This window comes from Pagrus major, chromosome 11, assembly GCF_040436345.1.
Source record: "Pagrus major chromosome 11, Pma_NU_1.0".
NCBI classification, from domain to species: Eukaryota; Metazoa; Chordata; class Actinopteri; order Spariformes; family Sparidae; genus Pagrus; species Pagrus major.
The window spans coordinates 30,207,616-30,228,814 of NC_133225.1; the positions used below are offsets into that span (position 1 = coordinate 30,207,616).

General features: G+C 39.6%; 1 protein-coding gene across 1 annotated transcript; it reads left to right on the plus strand.

The window, feature by feature from the left end:
• The first annotated feature begins 6,905 nt into the window (after nucleotides 1-6,905).
• On the plus strand, nucleotides 6,906-19,287 carry LOC141004309 (thiamine transporter 1-like). Its single transcript, XM_073475739.1, has 6 exons — nucleotides 6,906-6,917; nucleotides 6,980-7,243; nucleotides 11,577-12,318; nucleotides 17,503-17,695; nucleotides 18,625-18,766; nucleotides 19,144-19,287. Exons 1-6 carry the CDS (start codon nucleotides 6,906-6,908, stop codon nucleotides 19,285-19,287), a joined length of 1,497 nt encoding a protein of 498 aa, XP_073331840.1.
• Nucleotides 19,288-21,199: the final 1,912 nt, after the last annotated feature.

A 21,199-nucleotide genomic window follows, 5' to 3' on the forward strand; every position in this document is an offset into this window, starting at 1 on the left:
CTTGGCTCAAATGTGAAGTGTTGATCGGAAGCAGCTCCCTGTGAGCTTTATAGTGCCTTTGACGTATTGATATTCAGTGACATTTGAATTCCTCAAGTTTCTCTTTTCTGTTTTTTTTTTTTTATATTCTTTAGGGTTTATTTCTACAGGCTCTGCAACATAATGTTATTCCTTGATGTGTCTGGCTGTCCACAGTAATTAGCCAGAGTCATTGGTACTGCAGCATTTCCAGTGGAAACTGCGATCACCTATTTATGCGTGCCAGAAGAAAATATTTATGTTATTCAGCAGGGCTGCGAAAGACAGTGCTATACCAGAATGCATGATGAAAACGGATATTTTTCATTTTTTATTTGATTGACATCGAGAGACAGAAACTTGCCCCCGTGACAAATTCACCGGGACTAGTTCTACAATATGAATCATCTTTTCAGGTATTGATCACAGCAGCAGTGTCCAGACATCCAGAGGTGTCCATCATTTTATAGATTCTGGTCAGTGTTGGGAGGATAAAGCGTGTTTTTTTTTCCATATTACTGTAGGTGAATACTACATTGTGTGAAATCCGGCATCTTAACGATATTTCTCAGTGTCAGGAAATGTAACCCCATGGCTGAGTGAACAAAATGTCAACGGGGCTTAGCTGTAAACCAACAATGCAGCTCTTTATATGATTGTGTGGACCATGTTATATCTTCACCACAAGCATGTCAATTGATTATACTGTAGCTGTTGTCAGCTACAGCTGTGATCTGTTGACTGCTTCTACCGCCAGTACACTAATTACTAATTCTGCTACATCTATTACCACTCTATAGACACAATAAAAAGCCTTAAGATAATTCTAAACATATGGGGACAAAATATTTAGCAATCAAGCCTGCATTCCAATCAAAGCGCTCATCATCCAATTAAACAGGAAGCGGCAGATGGCGGTGTGGCAAGGACAGCTGGTTTTGAGGTTTTCACTGTTTGTCTGTCCATCAGCATGTCAATCATGTGCTGCTCTTCACGCAGCACTCACAAGTTTGAGGCTGAATCTGTCAAATTGTCAGGAATGTGTCATGAGCAGCCTGCATCACAGAGATGAGGGGTGATGTTACAGGTGTGTGATGAAGCAAGAGCTCCATCTAGTGTTGTGATGGCGCTGATTATGAGCAGCTTTTAGTGCCTCTGGCCCAGAGACCCCCCTTTAAAACTTCAGCTGGATGATTGCAGCTCTTTTAATACCCTCAATCTTCCCATCGCAGACTCATTGGATGTTTACCAATTCAATCCAGTATATTGGAATGAAATGCACTCTTTAATAAGGACTTACTGTGCCGGTATGCAACTACCAACTACTATATCATGGCTATAATGTGTCTCGAGGAGGTTTTTTTTTTTTTTGGTGGAATACAGTGAGATTTGGTCTGCGCTGTGTGACTGTGTTTAGTATTTGACCGAGAATTAATGCTTAAATTAGAATCATATAGAAGTTATAGGGAAAAAAAGGAAGAATTGCCAAATGGGCAACAAGGCTAAAAACTGCAAATTCATTAGTGAATGTGCAGCACTAAAATACAATATCATCTAAGGCAGGTCTTGTCTTGTATTATAACTTAATCAAACTAATCGCAAAACCTCATTACTGTATATTAGTCACACTTGTTAGATATTCATGAACAAAGTGGGATCAGTCATATTTTTATTTAATTCTACCCTTCATTTTTGAGTGCCTCATTGTCCCTCAGAACAGAGGTGCAAGGGGTCGTTGTTGAAATCTCCACTTAAATGGGACGACCCTCCAAGAGCCTCATCAGTTGTCTTTGATGGCTATGTAAACAGACGCAACCGAACATTTGCAATATGCCATCTTCAGCTGTGTTGATTTCTGTTGTGTTACCATGGCCATCATGGTATGATCCCAATGCCATTTGCTATTTAGAAAAGCTTAGACGATTTGTTCACAATGTCATGCTATTGATCAAGTAATCAAATAAAAAAGAACACCTCCTCATTACCTGTCCACTAGCGGTGCTTTACAGGCTAACATTAGCAACCCGTGCTCCTACACTGCCAGTCTGCACTGATATTAGAGGAGCGGTATCAAGTGCAGCAACTTCGGCTTTGGCCATTGAAATCCGTCAAAATTAGGGATTTTCATGCACAAATAACAATGTAATGTTAGCTAGCTAGCGAACTGATCGGCCATGCCATCAACACTTCACCCTACCCCTCTATCCCAACAAGAAACAGGACACCCCACCCCTAAAGTGTGAACAAGCAAAACAGCGTATTGGATTTGGTCCTTGGTGTGGGACCTTACAGTCTAACAGCAGCAGCATAAAATGTCTAAACAACAAAAGATCAATTCAGCTATGAATGGTCAGTGGCACTTTGTTGAATCTCTACTTTTGTTGTTGAGAACTATATCAAAATTGTACTGATTAAATGAAGTGGTACCATACATAAACTCTCAGTATTCTAACGTGAAAGAAGCATGCAAGAGGTGCTGGATTATATTCTGTTTGTTTCCACTGTTTGCTTCAGCCACCCTATTATAAGTACAACTCATTGTCCAGTGAAGTCATAATGGTGTGGGGGAGAAAAACCACATCGAACTTTCACGTCTTATCAGCTCAACACAGTAGGAGTTCTGTTTTGTAGCCAAACCACTGCACACATATGCTTATCTGAGCCTCACAAACACCCTGAAATACACACACACCCCACAACACACACTCACTGTTTCAAAGTCAGGCTCCTGACTGCAGCAGCCTCATATGATTTGCCAGCGAGGAAGGAGAAAAAAAAAAAGGAGATTGCGGGAAGAAGGGTTTGGTCTGTGAAGCGAATCAATGCATCTGGGTTGCCTTTGAACACTCGCTATGTCAGATGCTGCATTTCAGAAGTGATGAGGAAGAAAGCATGAATAGGTTAATTGAAATATTAAGCGAGGGCACAGACAGGAAACTGAATAACCCAAGTGTAAGGCTGTTGAGAACAAAAATATGTAGTGAAAGAGTTCCCTTTACAAGGAATGCTTTTTAAAATCTCACCTTTGTCTGAGGAGGCTCTCGTCTTTCCTGCTGTTACAGGAAGGCTTCTGGAGAGGGTTGGTCGTGAGGCCAAATTCTGAACAATATCCTCGTTCACAACAGGGTCAAACAGGGCTTTTCAGAGCTTGCTCAACAAAGTGTCAATATCAGCCCAAGTTCACCCCAAAATCTAATTCGACACTGTTCCTTATAGAGGTTTTTTTTCTGAGCTGGTGCAGGTGACACATAGCAATATGGCGCCATGAGCCTTTAGATGTCCTTCACCATGCTGAGCTCTATTTGGTCCTACTGAGCACAGCAGGCAATTTCAGGCATTTACCTGCCATTTCCTCCCACGGCCCCCACTCTGCTCGAGCTATCATGAGGCTGTCTATCTTTACACTATCTTCATCCATGAACTTACTGTTGGAAAGGAAGGGAAATGGAGGATAGTTACTTTTGGTCATCACTTCAGTCGCAGTACAGACTGGAGAATATTACAGAGGCAAAAGAAAATGAAGTAGCCTGACTCCTCAAAATGAGAACGAGGTCCATCTCTGTCTGCTGTAAATTAATAGGAAAAAGACTGCAGGTCAGAGATGATTAAGAGCGTAATGAGTTCAGAGAGGAGGATGAGGGGTTTAAGATCCGCTGTTCTTGGCACAGTACATTGCAGTCGTGTTGTGTTAATGTTATTTTTATGTCTTGAGTTTCTGCTATAATGCATTAGGCTAAATGATATGAGATGATGTCTTACTTTAATAAGAGGAAAAATGGACATCAAACATTCTCCTTCCTGGATTTTCTGTATCTTAAAATATCCCAAAACTTTCTCTTTCCATTATAAAATAATGGACAACTGGAAAACATCAAATGAAGTCAATACTTGAAATATATGTTGACTTACAAGCCACTGTAAAAAATAAAAAAAATGAAGATTGCTTCTTTCCATTTGTTCATCCAGCCATTATTTTGTCATCGTAATGAAAATAAATACTCGTCGTCTGTGCAAAAGGTGCAACTGTGTATGAGAATAATAAAAGGAGAGTTAGACGAACCACACACAAAGCTCCCAATGTCCTGGTTTTTGTTGGAAACATTGCAATAAATATAATTTAAAAGTTTGCTTGGTTTACATGCCTTGATAAAATATGGATGAAGCAGGAACAACAGTATTGCGACTACTGAGAGTCAGCCGAGTCACCAGAATAAAATGTTGGCATTTTACGTTTCTACAAACCACACATACATTCAAATGTGTCATACATGAAGGATGCCACAGTGGCTCAGGTGGTAGAGCATGCATCCCATGTACAGAGGCTGTGTCCTCGCTGCAGCGGCCCAGAGTTTGATCTTCTCAAGATGGGTCATATATGTCATGTTGACATTTATACAATGTGTGTCCTACCACCGCTGGCTGAGACTACAATTCAGCATTTGCAGTCATGCAATGTAAGTCAATGGGAAATTTTCCATCTGTGTTTGTGGAAACAGAACCAGGTAAGCTTAAGTATTTTTATGTGCCTAAACCTAACCAGACCACAAGCACAACGTAAAATTGAAAACCGAACTGAAAGAAAAGTAAAGTTGCAACAAAAAGGAATATGAAGTTTCAAAATATCCACCGTTTGCAGAATCATACACTGCCAACAATTATTCTGGCAGCGAATGAAAGATTAGACGATGATGGATGTGAGAATTAAAAGAATATTAAAACGGTTGATGAGGGCTTTGTACACTGTCCAAGGTAATCAAAAGTTTCAATATGTTTCTCTCTGAAAACATTCAGATGAGAGGGACATGAGAAGTAGAAACATAGCAATCCAAAGAATAATCACACACAACATTAATGAGATTATTAACAAACGATAAAAACGGCCAGTCACACAAAACAATCAGCAAACATGCCCCTTTAAATACTGACTAATCCTTGAAGTCCCTCAGAGGACTAACCTGATGTGTCTGTTGTTTGGCAGAAATGTAATATAATCTTCATAATTATTTTTTCATCAGCGTACGTATAATCACCTGGAACTAAGAATTGTGTTTCTGTTGCCTTAGAATGAGCGTTTCATAGTTACAGAGGGAGTGAACCTCTTCATCGGAGTCCGCCATGTTGCACAGCCGTGTTTCTACAGTAGCCCAGAACAGACAAACCAAGCACTGGCTTCAGAGAGAGCCCTTCACATTTTTCTGCATTTCTTTGCGTTTTTAGCTGCCACCAATAGAGGCTGGGGAGATGAGAGGTATTCACTTAGTTATGGGCTGCAACTAAATGCCACTAAATCCTTCACACCGTACTTTTAATTGGTGCATAATCTTCCCAGTGTGGAGCTGGCATGGTTGACTTTTAAAGCTAACTTATTCCAACATTCTTTAATCTGTTTACTTAGTACTGTTTGTAACAGAAAATGTGTTTTGAGACGGTCATAATGCTATGCACATTTCATTTTTGAACAGGATTGAAACAGTTTGATCAGGTTTTGTCTGGCAGGCTGCGAAATGTTGGTACTAAATGTATCTGTTAAATGATCACTGGCAGCACTTTGTGTGCCCACCAGCCCACCCTGATCATGTCATGACTTGTAAACAGTACAGAAAATCTCCACTTCCTAATCAAAGCAGCAATTTTCCATCAAAATGTGACTAACAAGTCATCTGTGTATAAGCAGTTTCTAAGCCACGGGGTTGCCTGTCTTGTTTTATGGTTATTCGCTTTGAGTTGAACTGCGGGTGTTAAATACCTCACAGTAATGAAAACACTGGTATGCTGGTGCCTTGTAGATGGTGAAAGCTATCTGACCTTTACTGCTTCTACAACATGTACTGATAATGACAACCTAAAAGGGAACATTTTTCAGTAGAATTTTATACAAAAATAATAAATACTAAAACTATGTTATAATTCTTCTTTGTCAGTGTAAAGGTCAAACTGAGTGTTTTCTGTATCCCCCCCTCCTCCAGCCATAGTGGCTGAACATCACATACTGTAAATCTGCCAACAACAAACCAGAAATGCCAAATATCTGAATATGAATATTTTCTTTGCTGGATGACCTTGATGTTGAGAATTAAGTCGTGGAGACAGTCTGACAGTTTGAGCTGTGGCAGAGCTTTCCGTTGACACCCCACTGGTGAGTCATAATTCGCCGTTGGATATTTTAAATTACAGACTACAGTAATTCTCATCTCGGGAATGATTGCCTTGCTTATTTCTTCCCCTAAGTATTAAGAATTCACCGCCAAGCCGAACTGCAAACTCCCAAACTGACTTTGACATTATGAACTTGTTATTTATGACAGTCACAAAGACAAAATGCTGAACATTAACATTATCTGATCAGAGGAGCTACTCTGCAAAATTGAGTTTAAGAGTTGAGTTTAATTGAGTGCCTGGTGGATGTGTCCAAGATTCTCTTAGCTCTTATTTTTTATTTAGCAGCCTGAAGAAAAGGCCTTAAGTATTTTGTACAAAAAATAAATGTTTTTTATCATTTATTTATTTATCATTTTTTCATTTATTTGACCAAAACATTTGTGAAACATATCTTTACTCTCATTGCTTTGGACTCTGGCTGATGGTGGCACAAACTAAACAGGCACACAGTATGTACACACCGTGTGTGTGTGGGGGAGGGGGCAGCAGGGTGGTGTGTACACCTGCACTCATACATATTCCTCTGCTTGACTTCCACCCCTTCCTCAATATCTGCAGGAATGAGGGTGTTTTGTATAAAGACAGAGGAGGAGACAGTATTTATTATAACCTGCTGGAGCCCCAGGGGCTCACCACCTCATATTTCATCCTAATGTATCTTCACTCACAGCCTCACATTTTTTCCTGTCTCACCGTAGCCAGGAAAACTTCAGAGGAGAGAAACAACAATGGCGAAGCAGGTGACTCGGTGTTCACAGTCAGTCTCACCTTGGCCTTATCTGAGGCTCCCATATCTCAACAGATTAAACTGCCTAAATTAGACCGCGCTCTCGCCGGACGCAGCGAGACGTCCCCGGGGACCCGCAGAGGAACGATGGGTTTTTGCTGGAGCGGGGAGTGTGGCAACAGGCCTTGCTGGGCAGGCCATTATGTGCCTTGCTGTGCTGGTTGGGTGGGCCCAACTGTGCTGCTCTGCACCTATGGTTTCTGCTCCATGATGAGGCCCATAGAGCCCTTCATGACAGAGTTTCTCACAGGAACTTACAAGAATCTCACCAGCGAACAGGTGAGGTACTGAACTATGTAATGAGATATGTGACTGCTGTACAGATGGAAGCCTCAGGATATCAGATTTTGAATATGTTCTTCAATACTATAAATAATGTAAATACATGTAAGGAAGTTGTGCAAATATAAACTGAAGTATGGATAACAGAAACATGGATGTTTTGTTTCAAGGAACAGTGTACAAGTGAAAGTGTACACATGAATATATTTGTTCATGGATGTTCAGAACTGCAGAACTAGTTGCTGTCATTTTAAATGTTTCAAATTGCAACTTACTGATGACAAGTTGACATGTAAATAAGTAGAGAATGTATCAATATGCAGTAATTCTTTACCATGGCCAAATGAACCAGAGTACCAGCAAACATGCACCAGACCTTCATCCTCACGTCATAAACATTGTGAAATGTCAGGTTAGTGTTCAGGCACCAAAATTACTTGGTTAGGTTTAGGAAAGTATCAAGGTATGGATTAAATAAGTAACAAAAGTTGAGTTACAGTTAAGTTACTTTATGTATGTGACGTAAATTAAATATGTTAAGTTAAAATAAGTCAATGTTGACTTACAGCAGATATGGATGGCAGTCTGCTGGGTGAAACCCATCCAACCAACCCAACCTCCTCCTCCGACGCAGACTCTGTTGCTTTTTATTCTACGTCACCTCGGTTCCTCCTCTTCTCCATCATAATTACTACAGCCTCTAGAGCTCACCCCTTAACAACACATAAATATGGTGGCACTAAGCTGCTTGCACCGACAACCTAAGATAAGATTCAGGAGGTCGCGAACATAAGTAGGATTCCTCCTCTGGAGACCATGAATATACAAGCAAAATTTCATAGCAATCTGATCCGGACATATACATGAGCAGGACTTACTGACATCGCTGCCATCATTCTGTCCAAAAAAGGCTTTTGTTTAAAGTACCTGAAGTTGTTAGATTACCCGTGTGAAGTAAAGTAATACAACATGTTCATAGTTTAATAGTTCCTCTTAGAGTAAGGCACCATATTGTAACCAACATGTTATTTTCTCTCTGTACTCCTAAAAGTATTATGTACTGCCGTAGCAAACTGATGTAAGCAGAAACTCTACTGATATCAGCAGAGCTGCCCTGTTTACATGACACTGAGTAAATTCAGTGTTGAAGTGAGGTTTGGTACAGACTGTAGAGAACATGAGAGCCTCTTCAGTATCACCCCTCACAGTGTGGCATGAAGAAGAAATTAAATGGGGTCCTTCACACCTCTGCAATGACAATCACTTTGTGATGCACAAGGCAGGATGGGAGCTGCTTTATTCACACATATTATGGCAGGAACTCTCAAGGTGTACTCATCTGATGCTCAGCCATGTATGAGGCAAATTACCTTTTCAACTTGTGCTCCTGAGTGGCTTTTGAAATTTTATATGAAGTTATATATATTTACTAAGTTTGTGAACAAAGTACAGACTTTTCCAACCACTCCAACAAAGTGCAACTGATAGTGACTTCATCTTGGTATTTTTGAAAGTACATTTGTAGTCATTTCAGGGAAGACGACTAACAGCCTGATATATTCCTGCCTTCACTCAAGGAGCCAGAGGTCATAAGGTGCATTTAGATTGAACACCCACCTACATATATTTGAATCTGTTACTTTTAGACTGCTGAAGTGTTTTTGCAGTCCATGTTTATTCACCACAAACAGGCAGTGAGGCTGTTAGCTAGCTTGACCCTTGCTCTCCAAACTTACCTGGCTCAAGCTGAAACATCTCAATGTCAGTGCAGTGTGCCTTTCCGTGCCCACTTGCATCTTTGCAAAAACATCACCTCTTAAGATTCACATTTGTTGATCGTTGTAAAAAATGTTAACTGCTTCTGGCAACTGCAAGAGCAACTTCAGTGTCCACTGAACATGTTGCTGCTGATTGGCTCTGCAGGGGTTGTGTGGGGTTACTGTTTTCTGTTTTGTCCTCATCAAAGTGCTGATCAAGAGAAAGGTTTGACCTCGTGTTGGCACGAAGAAAATTCATGGAGACACCAAACTAATGAGGATTTAGTCAGATGAATCAATATCAAACTATTATTTAAAATTGTAGATTAAGATTTCAGTCCTGGTTAATTTGGAGACATCTGTGGTTACCGTGGTTACAGCAAGAACAGTAAAATCCTACAGCAAACACTCCTTGAGCAGCTACTTTGTCAGAAATACAGTATAACAGAAGAGCAACTAGTGTGCAGCCAAACAAATTCAGTTTGATGAAGAAGTTACTCAATAGTGACAGCAAACACAATCTGATTTCATGCTGCACATGGCTGCAAGTAGTTTTCCAAATACTATAGGACACAGTGAAGGTTGCCTTAGATGCAGCTTGTCACCTGCAACTCTGCATCTCATCTTGTTCCATTACTCTGGCAAGAATTTTAAATGATCCACTGATGAATGCATGTCGAAGTTTTGTAGACACATTTCTAAGAGAGATTGCAGTTGGCACCAACCACAAGGACAAATACATTCAGTTTCCAAAAGCTTGCATTAGTAGTTCCTTTATACACTTCTGATATGCTGAAAGATAAGGAACAGTGAACAGTGAGACTGATATGAATTGGATATAATGATAGCAGTTAACAAACAACAGATACATCCAAGGTTGACACATCCTTATTAGCAGACTTTCACATCAGAAGGCAGAGGGGAGGCTGATGTCGTTATTACAAGCCACAAGGCTGCCGAACGGGTGACTGCATTTTGAGTCTGTGGGGACATTTTAAGCCATTTCTGTGATGACCAAAACCGGGTGTTTCTTATGGGAAGTCTGACCAGCTCCTTTTTTGGCAACCAAAACAGGTATTTTAAGCCAAACCATGATTTTCTTCCTAACCCTAACGATTGGGTTGATTACATGCATGCATTGTTTCCTGTGAAACCCTTGTGCTTACAGGCAATCTGAATCCAGTGTAGGAATGGTGGACTCCACCTCCATATTAGAATTAGAATCAGAATCAGAATCAGAAATTCCATTAATAGTCCCGCAAACGGGGAAATTTGTGCGTCACAGCAGCCAAAGGCTAGTTCAATATAACAATAAACAATATAATAAAAAGGTAAGAAGAAGAGCTAGAGCAGAAATAGAAATGGAATCATATAAACATAATATGTACAAATATAAACAGTGTAATTATAAACAGTGTGGTCTACTGGGAGCAGTGCTGGTTATACAGTCTGACAGCAGCAGGAAGGAAGGACCTTCGATACCTCTCCTTCACACACTTGGGGTGTATCAGTCTATCACTGAAGGAGCTGCCCAGTGCTGTGATAGTGACCTGCTGGGGGTGGGACTCCTTCACCAGCAGCGATGACAGCTTATCCATCATCCTGCTCTCTCCCACCACCTGCGCTGAGTCAAGAGGGCATCCCAGGATGGAGCTGGCCTTCTTGATTTTTATACATAGAGAGGTACTTACTGAAAGTAAAAAAGATGGGACACTGTAAAACATAAATAAAAAAGAAAGCAATCATTTGCAAACAAACTGTGTTTACTGACAACAGTTTTACAAAGTGTTCACGAGCCCAAATATCCTTTATGTGTTTCACAAAGTGATGAACCTCGCCCTGTCTTTGTTTGTAAACAACTGAGCCTTATGAGGAGGCCTCTTTCATACCCAATTACGATACTACCACCTGTTTCCTGTTTATCTGTGGGATGTTCCAAATCAATCAATGAAGTTGATGAGGTAAAACTTTTGAAAACTGTTATATGTCAAAAAGGATTAACAAATTATTACATCTATGTTTTTGCTTATGATTTTTACGCAGCGTACCAACGTTTTTTGAGTCCGAGTTGCAGATTGAACCGCTATTGCAGAGCAAATGACCATAATAATCAACAATGGCTTCATGAAGATCTTAAGGATTATAAATTTAAGCTTAAACCAACCAATTATAAATGCCAGGGCACTCAAAGCAATCATGCACATTTGGAGCACTAAAAAACGGCTGCTTTTATCCACATACATTATTTTATAACTCTGGCCTTGATTGAAATAATGGCATTTAAAATTCCTGCCCATCCTCTTCAGCTCCAAAGTGGAAAACAAAAACCATCTTAATGAGAATTTAAGACTATATTTTGCTTTCAAACTGCAACTATTGTGTTTATTTGCATCATATTAAAATGTGTCACATTATGAGCCTCATTCCTGCTGCTTCCTGCTCCATCATGTGCATGCAGAAGCAGTTTTTCATTATGCGTTGTGCTGCTGTCATCACTAACTCTTGCACTCAGCATTTAGGGATCATTTCTAAAAACAGTATGGTCTCTTGTTTTTTTCTTCCTCCATATGCAGGTGAACAGACAGGTGTATCCTGTGTGGACTTACTCCAGCCTGTTCCTCCTCATCCCAGTCCTCCTGGTGACAGATATCCTCAGGTACAAGCCTGTAATCATCCTCCAGGGGCTCAGCTATGTTGCAGCGTTTGTGCTGGTACTGTTTGGCTCAGGAGTCCACTTGACTCAGCTAGCCTTCTTCTGCTACAGCATTGCCATGGCAGCAGATGTGGCCTACTTCTCCTACATTTACAGCATTGTTGAGGCCAAGTATTATCAGAGAGTAACCAGTTATGTCAAAGCGGCCATACTGCTGGGCTATGCTGCCGGTGCCCTGCTGGCTCAGCTGCTTGTGTCTTTGGGTGGGGTGCCCCTGTATTGCTTAGCTTTTCTAACTCTCATATCTGTCTCTGTCGCACTGATAACCTCCTTTTTCCTGCCCATGCCAAAGACTAGGTTATATTCTGCAGAACAGGGCTACTCAGTCGAGGACAGTAACAACTCTGACAGGCAGAACTTTTCCATCTGGGTGAAAAGTGTGACAGCTGCCGAGCATGTTGGGAGGATGTTCAGAAGGCTCGCTTTGGACTGTAAGGAAAGTTATTCATCTGTGGCTGTGGTCTTCTTCTGCATATGGGCAGCTACAGGGAAATGTGGCTTTTACCAGGTTGCAGGCTACATCCAGCTCTTCTGGAAACAAATCCAGCCCCATAACTTCACATCCTACAATGGAGGGGTAGACACCATCAGTGATTTGTCAGGTAACTAACGCACAACTGATTTGTTTTCTTCAATACAGTCTTAAAAATGTCTATTATAGTTCCTGTAATATGCGTTAGTAAATAGGTATAAGGCCCTTATAAGTCTTTAAGCTTCGAATAATATTAATAAAAGTATAGAAGTGTCAAAAATAGCAGCGTAAACACGTTCACTGTTAGATTATAAGACATTCAGAGGCACTTGTTTATAGCTTATAGATGCTTAAGAATGTTAATAAAAGCCTTATAAGTTTCCTATAATCATGTACAATAAGATTTAAAACATATTTATTGAGTTTAACTAACTTACTTTTTATTTTACTGTTAAATCTTTACTTAGCTTTGTGTTGCTTTATTAAAATTAATGCATATTGCATCGTGTATTTATCAACAGTTAACTATAAGCTTATGAAATGTTAATTTTGCTTTTTGCAACTACTGGGTCTAAAGTGAGAACAATGTCTTATTAAGGTTATTCAAACATTTATGTAATAATCTTAATGAAGCAAACAAAAAGGCTTAGTAAAGGTAGGTCATTCAGTTAAAATCAATAAATGCGTCATATGGTTTCTTATAAGTTTCTAGTAAGGCCAAATAAATGTCTTGGCACTGCTATTATGAACACTTAAAGACTAAAAAGGCCTTATTTCCTATTAACTAACGCTTATTACGGGGAGCTTAATAAAAAGTGGTACTCGTGAAATATTAAATCTTTTTTACCAAGCGGTACAAAGTGACATGTACATCTAACTATAAAACAAGGAATCTCTGTCTGTGATTCACACATGAGGACCAGAGGAAGCACAGCGTTGAATTTGGTGCAATTTGAATGTGACACATTCAACAGTCTGTGCAGCAGCAGGGGCTTGGCTTCAGCGCTCTGGCTTCATGGCTTCTGCAGACTGAAGCTGGGCTCCCACTTGATCTCTCTCATGTGATCTCATGTCGAAGCAACAAATTGGAGTTTAGCGTGCTGCAACAACTTGCTGTAGTAACATGTTACAGTGAGAAATAAAAACATAGCAGAAGGTGAGAGGATTCTGGATGAGTGGGGAGATGAGGCCAACACAGGTTTTCCATTCTTCATGAGAACTGGAGGCGACATTCCAAGTTTTTGTCAACGTTACCTGACGTAACGTACTGTCGTAATCAGAAATCGTAACTGGTGGACATCACCAGGATGACCCAGATGAGTCTGTGAGCAGTTCAGGAGATTTAAGACTAGATCTGTAAACCCCTCACATTATCAGATAATCCGTGCCGAACAGCATGTTTTGCACAGGCACTGCACTAGTTTACTTCAAATCTGCATATATCTGCAAACCTGTATACGACCCAAAATGTCAGTACACTGAGTACTAGGATCTGAATACTTCTTATTCCTCTCATTGTCCTTTGTATGTAGTTTTTCTTAGGAAAAGTAGGAAAAACTTTGCTACCTCCCACATTTCACATGCTTGACAGTCAGATTCTTCAGTGTCACTCCGGTCCCATGAGGAATTGTTGTGCAAAATCTGAAAACTGATTAATTCAGAACAGCACCCGCTGCATATCCAGCTTAACAGAACTGGTTCAGGCTCTTGTAAAAACAAGTCCAAACATTTTCATTAAAGCTTATGGGTGTTATATGCATTCTGCTACAAAAACAATCGGATAAATAGGCAGAAAGAAAACACAATCCCTTTCTACTATCAGTATTTCACAACCCCCAAAGCACAGCAGACAATAGGAGCAGCATTAATTAGACTATTTAATTGCCTGCTCTCATCCCCAGATGGGTATAGCAGCTGCTGCCATCTAGCCAGTGCACTTTTATTGATTATAGTACTGATACATTCCTGTATTCCCCAGAAACCAAAGGCAATTACTCTGTGTAAACCACATCCAGCTGTATGCCTTTCACTTGTAAATGGTTCTGCCCAACACGCAGTCAAGCTGTAGGGCCCATGTCTGATATTTCCCCAAAGATTCCTGCTGTATTTTCTCCGTTCCACACTTAGAAAACATCCCTGAGGAAAAAACCTGGTTGGAACCGATAGGGAAAATATGCATATGGATTACCAAGATGATAAAATGTAGCAGAAAAACACAACATAATTTAGTATTTTCATATTCAGCATATTAATAACTGCATATGTCCCGGGGCTTGAAAAAAAAATTTTTTTAGTAGCTCATTAATATTAAGATAAAACCAAATGTGTGTGCAGAACAAACTGAGTTATGCTAAGTTACATTGTTTTCTAAAGCATGATTTTCCAGGAGAAGGAGTTACAGTGCACCTAAACCAACTTTTTATCCTCGAGCTAAAGCCGTAATTACAAGTCATTTACACTTCAAACATATTTAAGTCAATGGTTAATATATTCAGAGCATAGTTTCAGTCAGGACATTTTCCTCCCCAGGTCAGGGATGTCCAAGGTTTTCCTTTTAATTTGGCATGAAACTGCACGCTGAATATACTTTAGTTTAGTTTTAGACCACAAACTGGAGCTTAAGGTATGCAAATTCAAATTGTACTTGCCCACATACAGTACAACACACAGCATACAGTGTGATGTTATGTAATCAGTGTGAACAAACAAACACAACATGAGGTTACATATTTTTCCTCATCCGCCATCTCCAACATGGTTCAGTGTGACCTGCATGCTGCTCGTGTCTGATCCTTCAAAACACACAACATCACAGTGAAATTGACGATGTCATCCAGGGTGATTCGATTTGGGCTTGAAGACTACAATTTTTTAATAGAACTGCAGACCGGGGGTGTGAAGTCTTATCAAAGATGCATTTGAAATGTATCATGCTAAAGAATTTCCAGTTTTTAGAGCTTGATCCATGCCAGGGACTAAAAGTCAGGATATCTTGGCGTTGCATTGATTTTGACCATTTTTTTAAGCCACGTTTGCGGCATATCTCTGTGGATGGCAGTTAACCAAACCACAAACTTTATTCAAACCTGTTTTTGTAGCCTAAGTCCAGCCAAAAATAGGACAGGAGGCCTTGTTTCTGGTGTGAAAATGCTGCGCTGTGTACACCCACTATCTGCCCCAGTACACTCCCTATGCAGAAGTTCTTGGACTGGAAATACCCAGGGAGAAGTAACCTTTTCTCCAAACGTATTTTGCAAGTATAGCAGTATAAATGTCACACTTTGAGGACAGGGTGTTCATGTAACGAGATCTCTTTAAAGGGTAACTCCACTAATCTACTACTGCATTTGAGAAGAAAGGAGTGTAAGTCTTTTGTGGCTCCAGAGGAAGCTTCACATTATCACTGTTTCCAGTGACGTCACTCAATGGCTAAGTTGCTTTGTGGGTAATGGAGGCATCAGATATATTAAGGAAGACAAATTGTGGAACAAAAAAAGATGACACCTCTGGGTTTGCTGTAAGACATAAAAGGGGTTAAATTATTGAATAAACTCAAACACTTACCCAATTAAACTGAAATATGAGCACCAATTTGATGTTTAGCTTGAATTCCTGCAGCTTGAACATAATGTACAGCCCAGCTGCATTATTGATCCCTGCCTATGAAGCTATAGAGCTGCCCCTGCTGACTCTTCTAAGCCTCCAATTGACACTGCAATGGAAACCGCTCTAATTATTCAGTCTCTATTTGACCCCCCTCTGCTAATCGGACTCAGGGGGATTGATAAGAACATGTTAAATACACAGACTAGCCCTGGTGTTGGACTATTAGCGCTCATTGACTGCGAATGGACGAAGAATCAAAGGAAACGTACACATTTAAAAGAGCGAAGCAGTAATACTCAGGCTCTCTTCATATTCGAGTGGATAAAGAGCTCCTCTGGAGTAGATCCATGTCTCTCGGGGCTCAGAGATTATTAACGCTCACGTTACTAAATGCAGCTTGGTTTTTATTTAGGTTTCATTTCAAGCTGCAGCGCTACTTAGAAAGAACATATGATGCATGTAGCAACCATGTTAAAGTAGTATGTGAGGAAGAGATGAAGTGTGAGGGGACATGGAGAATAAAAAGAGGAAGAAAAAAGCGAGACTCAAAATAATCAATGCCCCAAAGATTCACTGTCTTGAGTCCCAGACTTCATGTCCATCCACAGGGAAAAGAGCCTTATAACTCCTTCACATGTGGTGACAGGAGCTGTGTGAGGTATCAGGGCTGCACTGCGCCACCCTGTGGCTGAAATGAGAGACATCAATTTCAAAAAAGACTTATTTACTCAGAGTTTTTCTATAACATGTTTTCACGTATCAATGGTAGAAAAATCGCTTTAAAATAGACTCCTTGAGAGACTATGTGTGGGACGAACTATCAAAAAAATTAGTCACAAATTTCAATGAGTTAAGCATTAGTGTATTATTAGATTTGATTTTATTAAGTATGGAGAAACTAAAAACATTATAGGCTATATGGTGAATCATTTTAAGTAGAACAATATTACACTGTACAATAAAAAAAATGTAAAAACTCTATTTTTTTTTAATAATAATGACTTAACACATTTGGGGAAACTGATTACATCAAAAAATGTCAACCAAGCTAATTTTGTTGAGTATCCTGAACATATTTTGTTTTACAGTGTAAATTAATGAGTTTTTTTTTTTTTTTTCAGCAGCAATTTAATCTATTGACATTTAGTCTATATTCTCAAGTTGTTCTCATCTGCTGGACAGGAATCAGAATTAAATATAATATTAAATATATGAAATATAAATATTAATGACAGAAAATCAGTGACCATTTCAGAACCTTTGGACATCAAAGTGTGCCAGCCTCACTACAGCCATGCCAGCACAACCTGAAATAATCTTGTTTATTTTCTAAGTATTTGTTTAGATTAGCTCCATGTGGAATACATGTTGACAGAATTTTCTTTTTGGTGTTATGTAATTTTTCAGCTGTTATAATGAGATTCATGTTGCAGTTTCATTTCCTCTCTACATTTTGAAGTATTGAGGAAAATTCAGAATTTCTATCAGAATGTATGAAGGCTTAGAAGGAGCAGGGTGACATATTGTTTTTAATACTGTTCGTATTCATTTATCTGTCCCACCATGTGCCGAAATTAAACAATCTGACCAATCCTTTAACATCATCTTATCGAGTGTGTATGTACCGGTCTCTGAGGGCTCTGCCATGTTTTGCTGCTCCCCAGTCACCCTCCAGTTCTGCACTGACTCACAGAGTGTTCTCCTTCAGGAGCCGCAGCCACTGTTGCTGTGGGACACATGTCTCTGGAGTGGTCCGTGTGGGGGGAACTTGTCCTGGGGGGTTTCACACTCCTAATTGCCGGGGTTATATTCCTAATGGATCTGAGTAACAACATCTGGATCAGCTACACATGCTTCACCCTCTTCAAAACACTTTACTTGCCCCTCACGGCCATCTGCACGTAAGAATTCAGAACGTGTCAACAATTCATCAATACTGTGTATTTGTGTGAAGTCATGAATCCTCTGGGTAGAATCTGAATTTGTGATGCCACAAATGTACCATCACCATTCATGACATTCCACCAGCCTCAGCTGTACTTAATGCTAGTTAGTAAATGTTAGCTTTCGTACACCTTAAAGGTGCAGTATGTAAGAATTTTCAGTTTAAAACATTTAAAAATTATCAATGTTAAGAAGTAACAGTTTTGACATTATGCCAAAGACATATTGTGTTGCAGAGATATCTAAGTTAGCATGCTAACCAGCTAGCCTAGAAAACGTCATTCTCCCACAACACACTGGTCCTGTGCTAGCGGTGTAAACACCAAAACTTCTGAAAGCTGCACAGCTAACTGAGCTAACAAGCTAACAGCGGCAACAGTCATAAACAGAAGGGTCCAGGGCGGCATTCTGAAGGGCTGCCATTCCGAACGTTCACTTTCATGTTTCGGAATGCTGGCCCTTAATTATTTTTAAAAAAAGGTCGCCATTCCGAACCTGACACCCTAACCTTAACCATAACCCGGTCGGAATGGCGGACCGTCGGAATGGCGGTCCTTCGGAACGGGTGTCGCCCCCCTAAACAGAATACAGTTAGCAGCAGTTAGCTACTCTGGTGATATGTTGTCCCTGTTTGTTGGGCGTATGAGATCAAAAGATGGTCAATTCTTACATACTACACCTTTAAACTAAGATGGTGACTAATATTACCTGCAAAACATAAAAGCATTACCTCACACAGTCTGTTAGAATTAAGGTGGAGTAGACATCGTATTGTGATTCATCTTTATCTGATTATCCTTTGTTGTATAATACTGAATATAAATAGAAGAAATAAATCAACATTTTAATTGTACCTAGCATCTGATCTACGGTATTTATGTTACAGTTTTCAGATAGCCAAGACGTTGAACAGGAGGCGCTATGCGTTGGTATTCGGCGTGAACACTTTTGTGGCCACAGTGCTCCAGAGTGTCCTCACCGCCACTGTCATCAACACCAAGTCTCTAAAGCTCACCATCACCTCACAGGTCCTGCAGCACACACAATCAGACACTTAGACAAATCAGCTCAAATCATCTACTGAACTGTCTGTGTACTTTACGTATTACATCAGCTTTAAATGATATTTGTTAATTCATTGTAAGCAGAGGATCATAAACATAAACTTTTACAATAAGGTGGAAATTGAGGAGTATTAATGCAAATGAGAATGATAGAAACTGCATAAAGAAAATGAAATAAAGACAATAAATAGCACTGATAAAAGAAAGATGATACTGTTTGAAAGGCATTCGATGAACATACAGAGTGAGACAGACCACAAGAGACAAAAGGGAATAATTGGATGGAAATTAATTTATGAGTTATTATCCACAGTGCAATTTATCCTCTCATTTCTTTTCAGTTTCTTATCTACGCCTCATACTTTGCTGCCATCTCCCTGCTGTTCATGGTAAGAGGTGTGTACACTGCGCTCAGCATGAAGCGTCCCGCTGGAGGCAACCAGGCAGAGAGAGCCACCGACAGGCCAGAGGGGTCACATCCTTGAGGACTCTCTGAGACACTAAAGAACACAAGGATATTTATCATTTCTGTCATCAGTAACTGAAGTAGCACAAATCAGCAGAAACATGTTTGGAGACACTGTAGCTATACATGTTCATCAAAATATCCAATCCATCAGAGTGACTGTGGTTATTTATCAGTCTGTCATCAGCAGGGTGCTGTGACTCACACCGTTAAAGTGCAATGTCTGCAGGCAGCCACTAGAGGACACTACCTGCACAGTATAAAACAAGGATGACACTACATGGCACCACTGTGGTGGTTTAATTTGAACACAGAAACGTATTCATGTGTACTACATATGTTCTCTTATTCTGTATAAAGTCTTTTCTGTTGAGATGCTGAAATGTTGACATTAAATTTGACATTTTTATCCATAAAACTTTGTCAAAGTGACATAATCAATGACCATTTATCTCATGGTTACATGATCAAATAGTGTCACACTGTATTTTTTGATCATTTTATCAATAACTTGTATTTAAGTATAGTAGTTGTGAAGTTCAAGGTCACTTATGTGCAACATTTGGGAATAAAAAATGTACGTTAATAATGCATAATAAAATCAGGACAACAAAACTGTTGTGGTTGCAGTATAACTATTCAAAAAGTGCTGAGGACAAGATAATTTGTTATACACTTCTTAGGATATCATTCATAATTCATAATTATTAAAGTTAACATTTTTTATATTATATTAACATTATATTTTTAAGTAAAGTAAAAAAATAATGACATTATTTATTTTGTTGTTAATATTTCTTTATTTTTTACATGCACATTAATTTTCATGCCTATCGGTGTAAACATGCCTGATCCACAGTAGTTTAAATGGTTGCTTCATGTGAGTCACTGGCAAAGTTCTGTTTGTCAAGAGTGTGGCTCAAGAGGCAGAGCGAGTCATCCACTGATCGGAAGATCCCCATGCTGCATGCCAAAGAATCCTCGAGGAAGATACTGAACCCCAAACTGCTCCTGATGAGCAGGTCGGCACCATCAGTGTACGAGTGTGTGTAAAACACTTACAGAGGTCAGTAGACAGAAAAAGTGCCATAAATGCAAGTGTATATCTTTTATGCCGTAATTCATCAGGAAATCTTCAAATGTAATAATTCACTAGTTAAACAAGCTACTCTGATAAAATGAAGCCACATACATTCTCATTGCACTGTATCATTAAACAACTTGTTTCAAGCATCAGTATAGTCATTCTCCACAGGAATTACATTTCATCTACTTAATGTAGTGATGTTTGTGTGGTTAGGAATACAACAATGCTGAAAGAAGAATTATTTGCTACACTCATTGTATTTCTGTTGTCCACATAACTGTGCTGTTGATGTGCAGTCTGATCCCATTTATTTCTACTACTTTGAACGCTAACATTTATTTCTCGACTGATCCAATTTATTTGAGGATGTATTGTCAAGTAAAATGACTTTGCTGCATAGACAGATAATCTCAATAATTTTCTCCTCAAATTGTTCATTCCTTATATTGAAGCTTTCCTTTTTGCAGTGTTGTTGTGGTTGACTGCTGAAAAATCAAAAACACAATGAACGCACAATCATTTTTAAACTCAGGCTGGCAATCTCATTTATGTACACTGTGTGCTGGGGCGACTGTGCAGCATTTGTAACAAACAGCCTGCTGTCGTTTTATTTCTTTTGTATCTTCTAGAAAAGACATTCTCTACTGCTACTCAAAGAGATGCTTCCTATTTTTGTTTAAGCATCCCAAAGTCCTCTATAGGCCTCTCAGCTTTTGATACTCAGTCAACAAGATGCTATAATAACAAAGTGAGGGCTCACATCTGTAAGCAACATGTTGTTGCCAGGTAACAGTATCAGACCTTTCTGAACAAGGCTCTGAGCCTTAAAACAAACCAGCTAGCT

Bases quoted from the DNA above. Each gene is read 5' to 3' on its own strand.
- LOC141004309 (XM_073475739.1), top strand. The intron at 17,696-18,624 runs GTAAGAATTCAG...TTTATGTTACAG, and splicing joins CCCCTCACGGCCATCTGCAC to TTTTCAGATAGCCAAGACGT. The intron at 18,767-19,143 runs GTCCTGCAGCAC...ATTTCTTTTCAG, and splicing joins AGCTCACCATCACCTCACAG to TTTCTTATCTACGCCTCATA.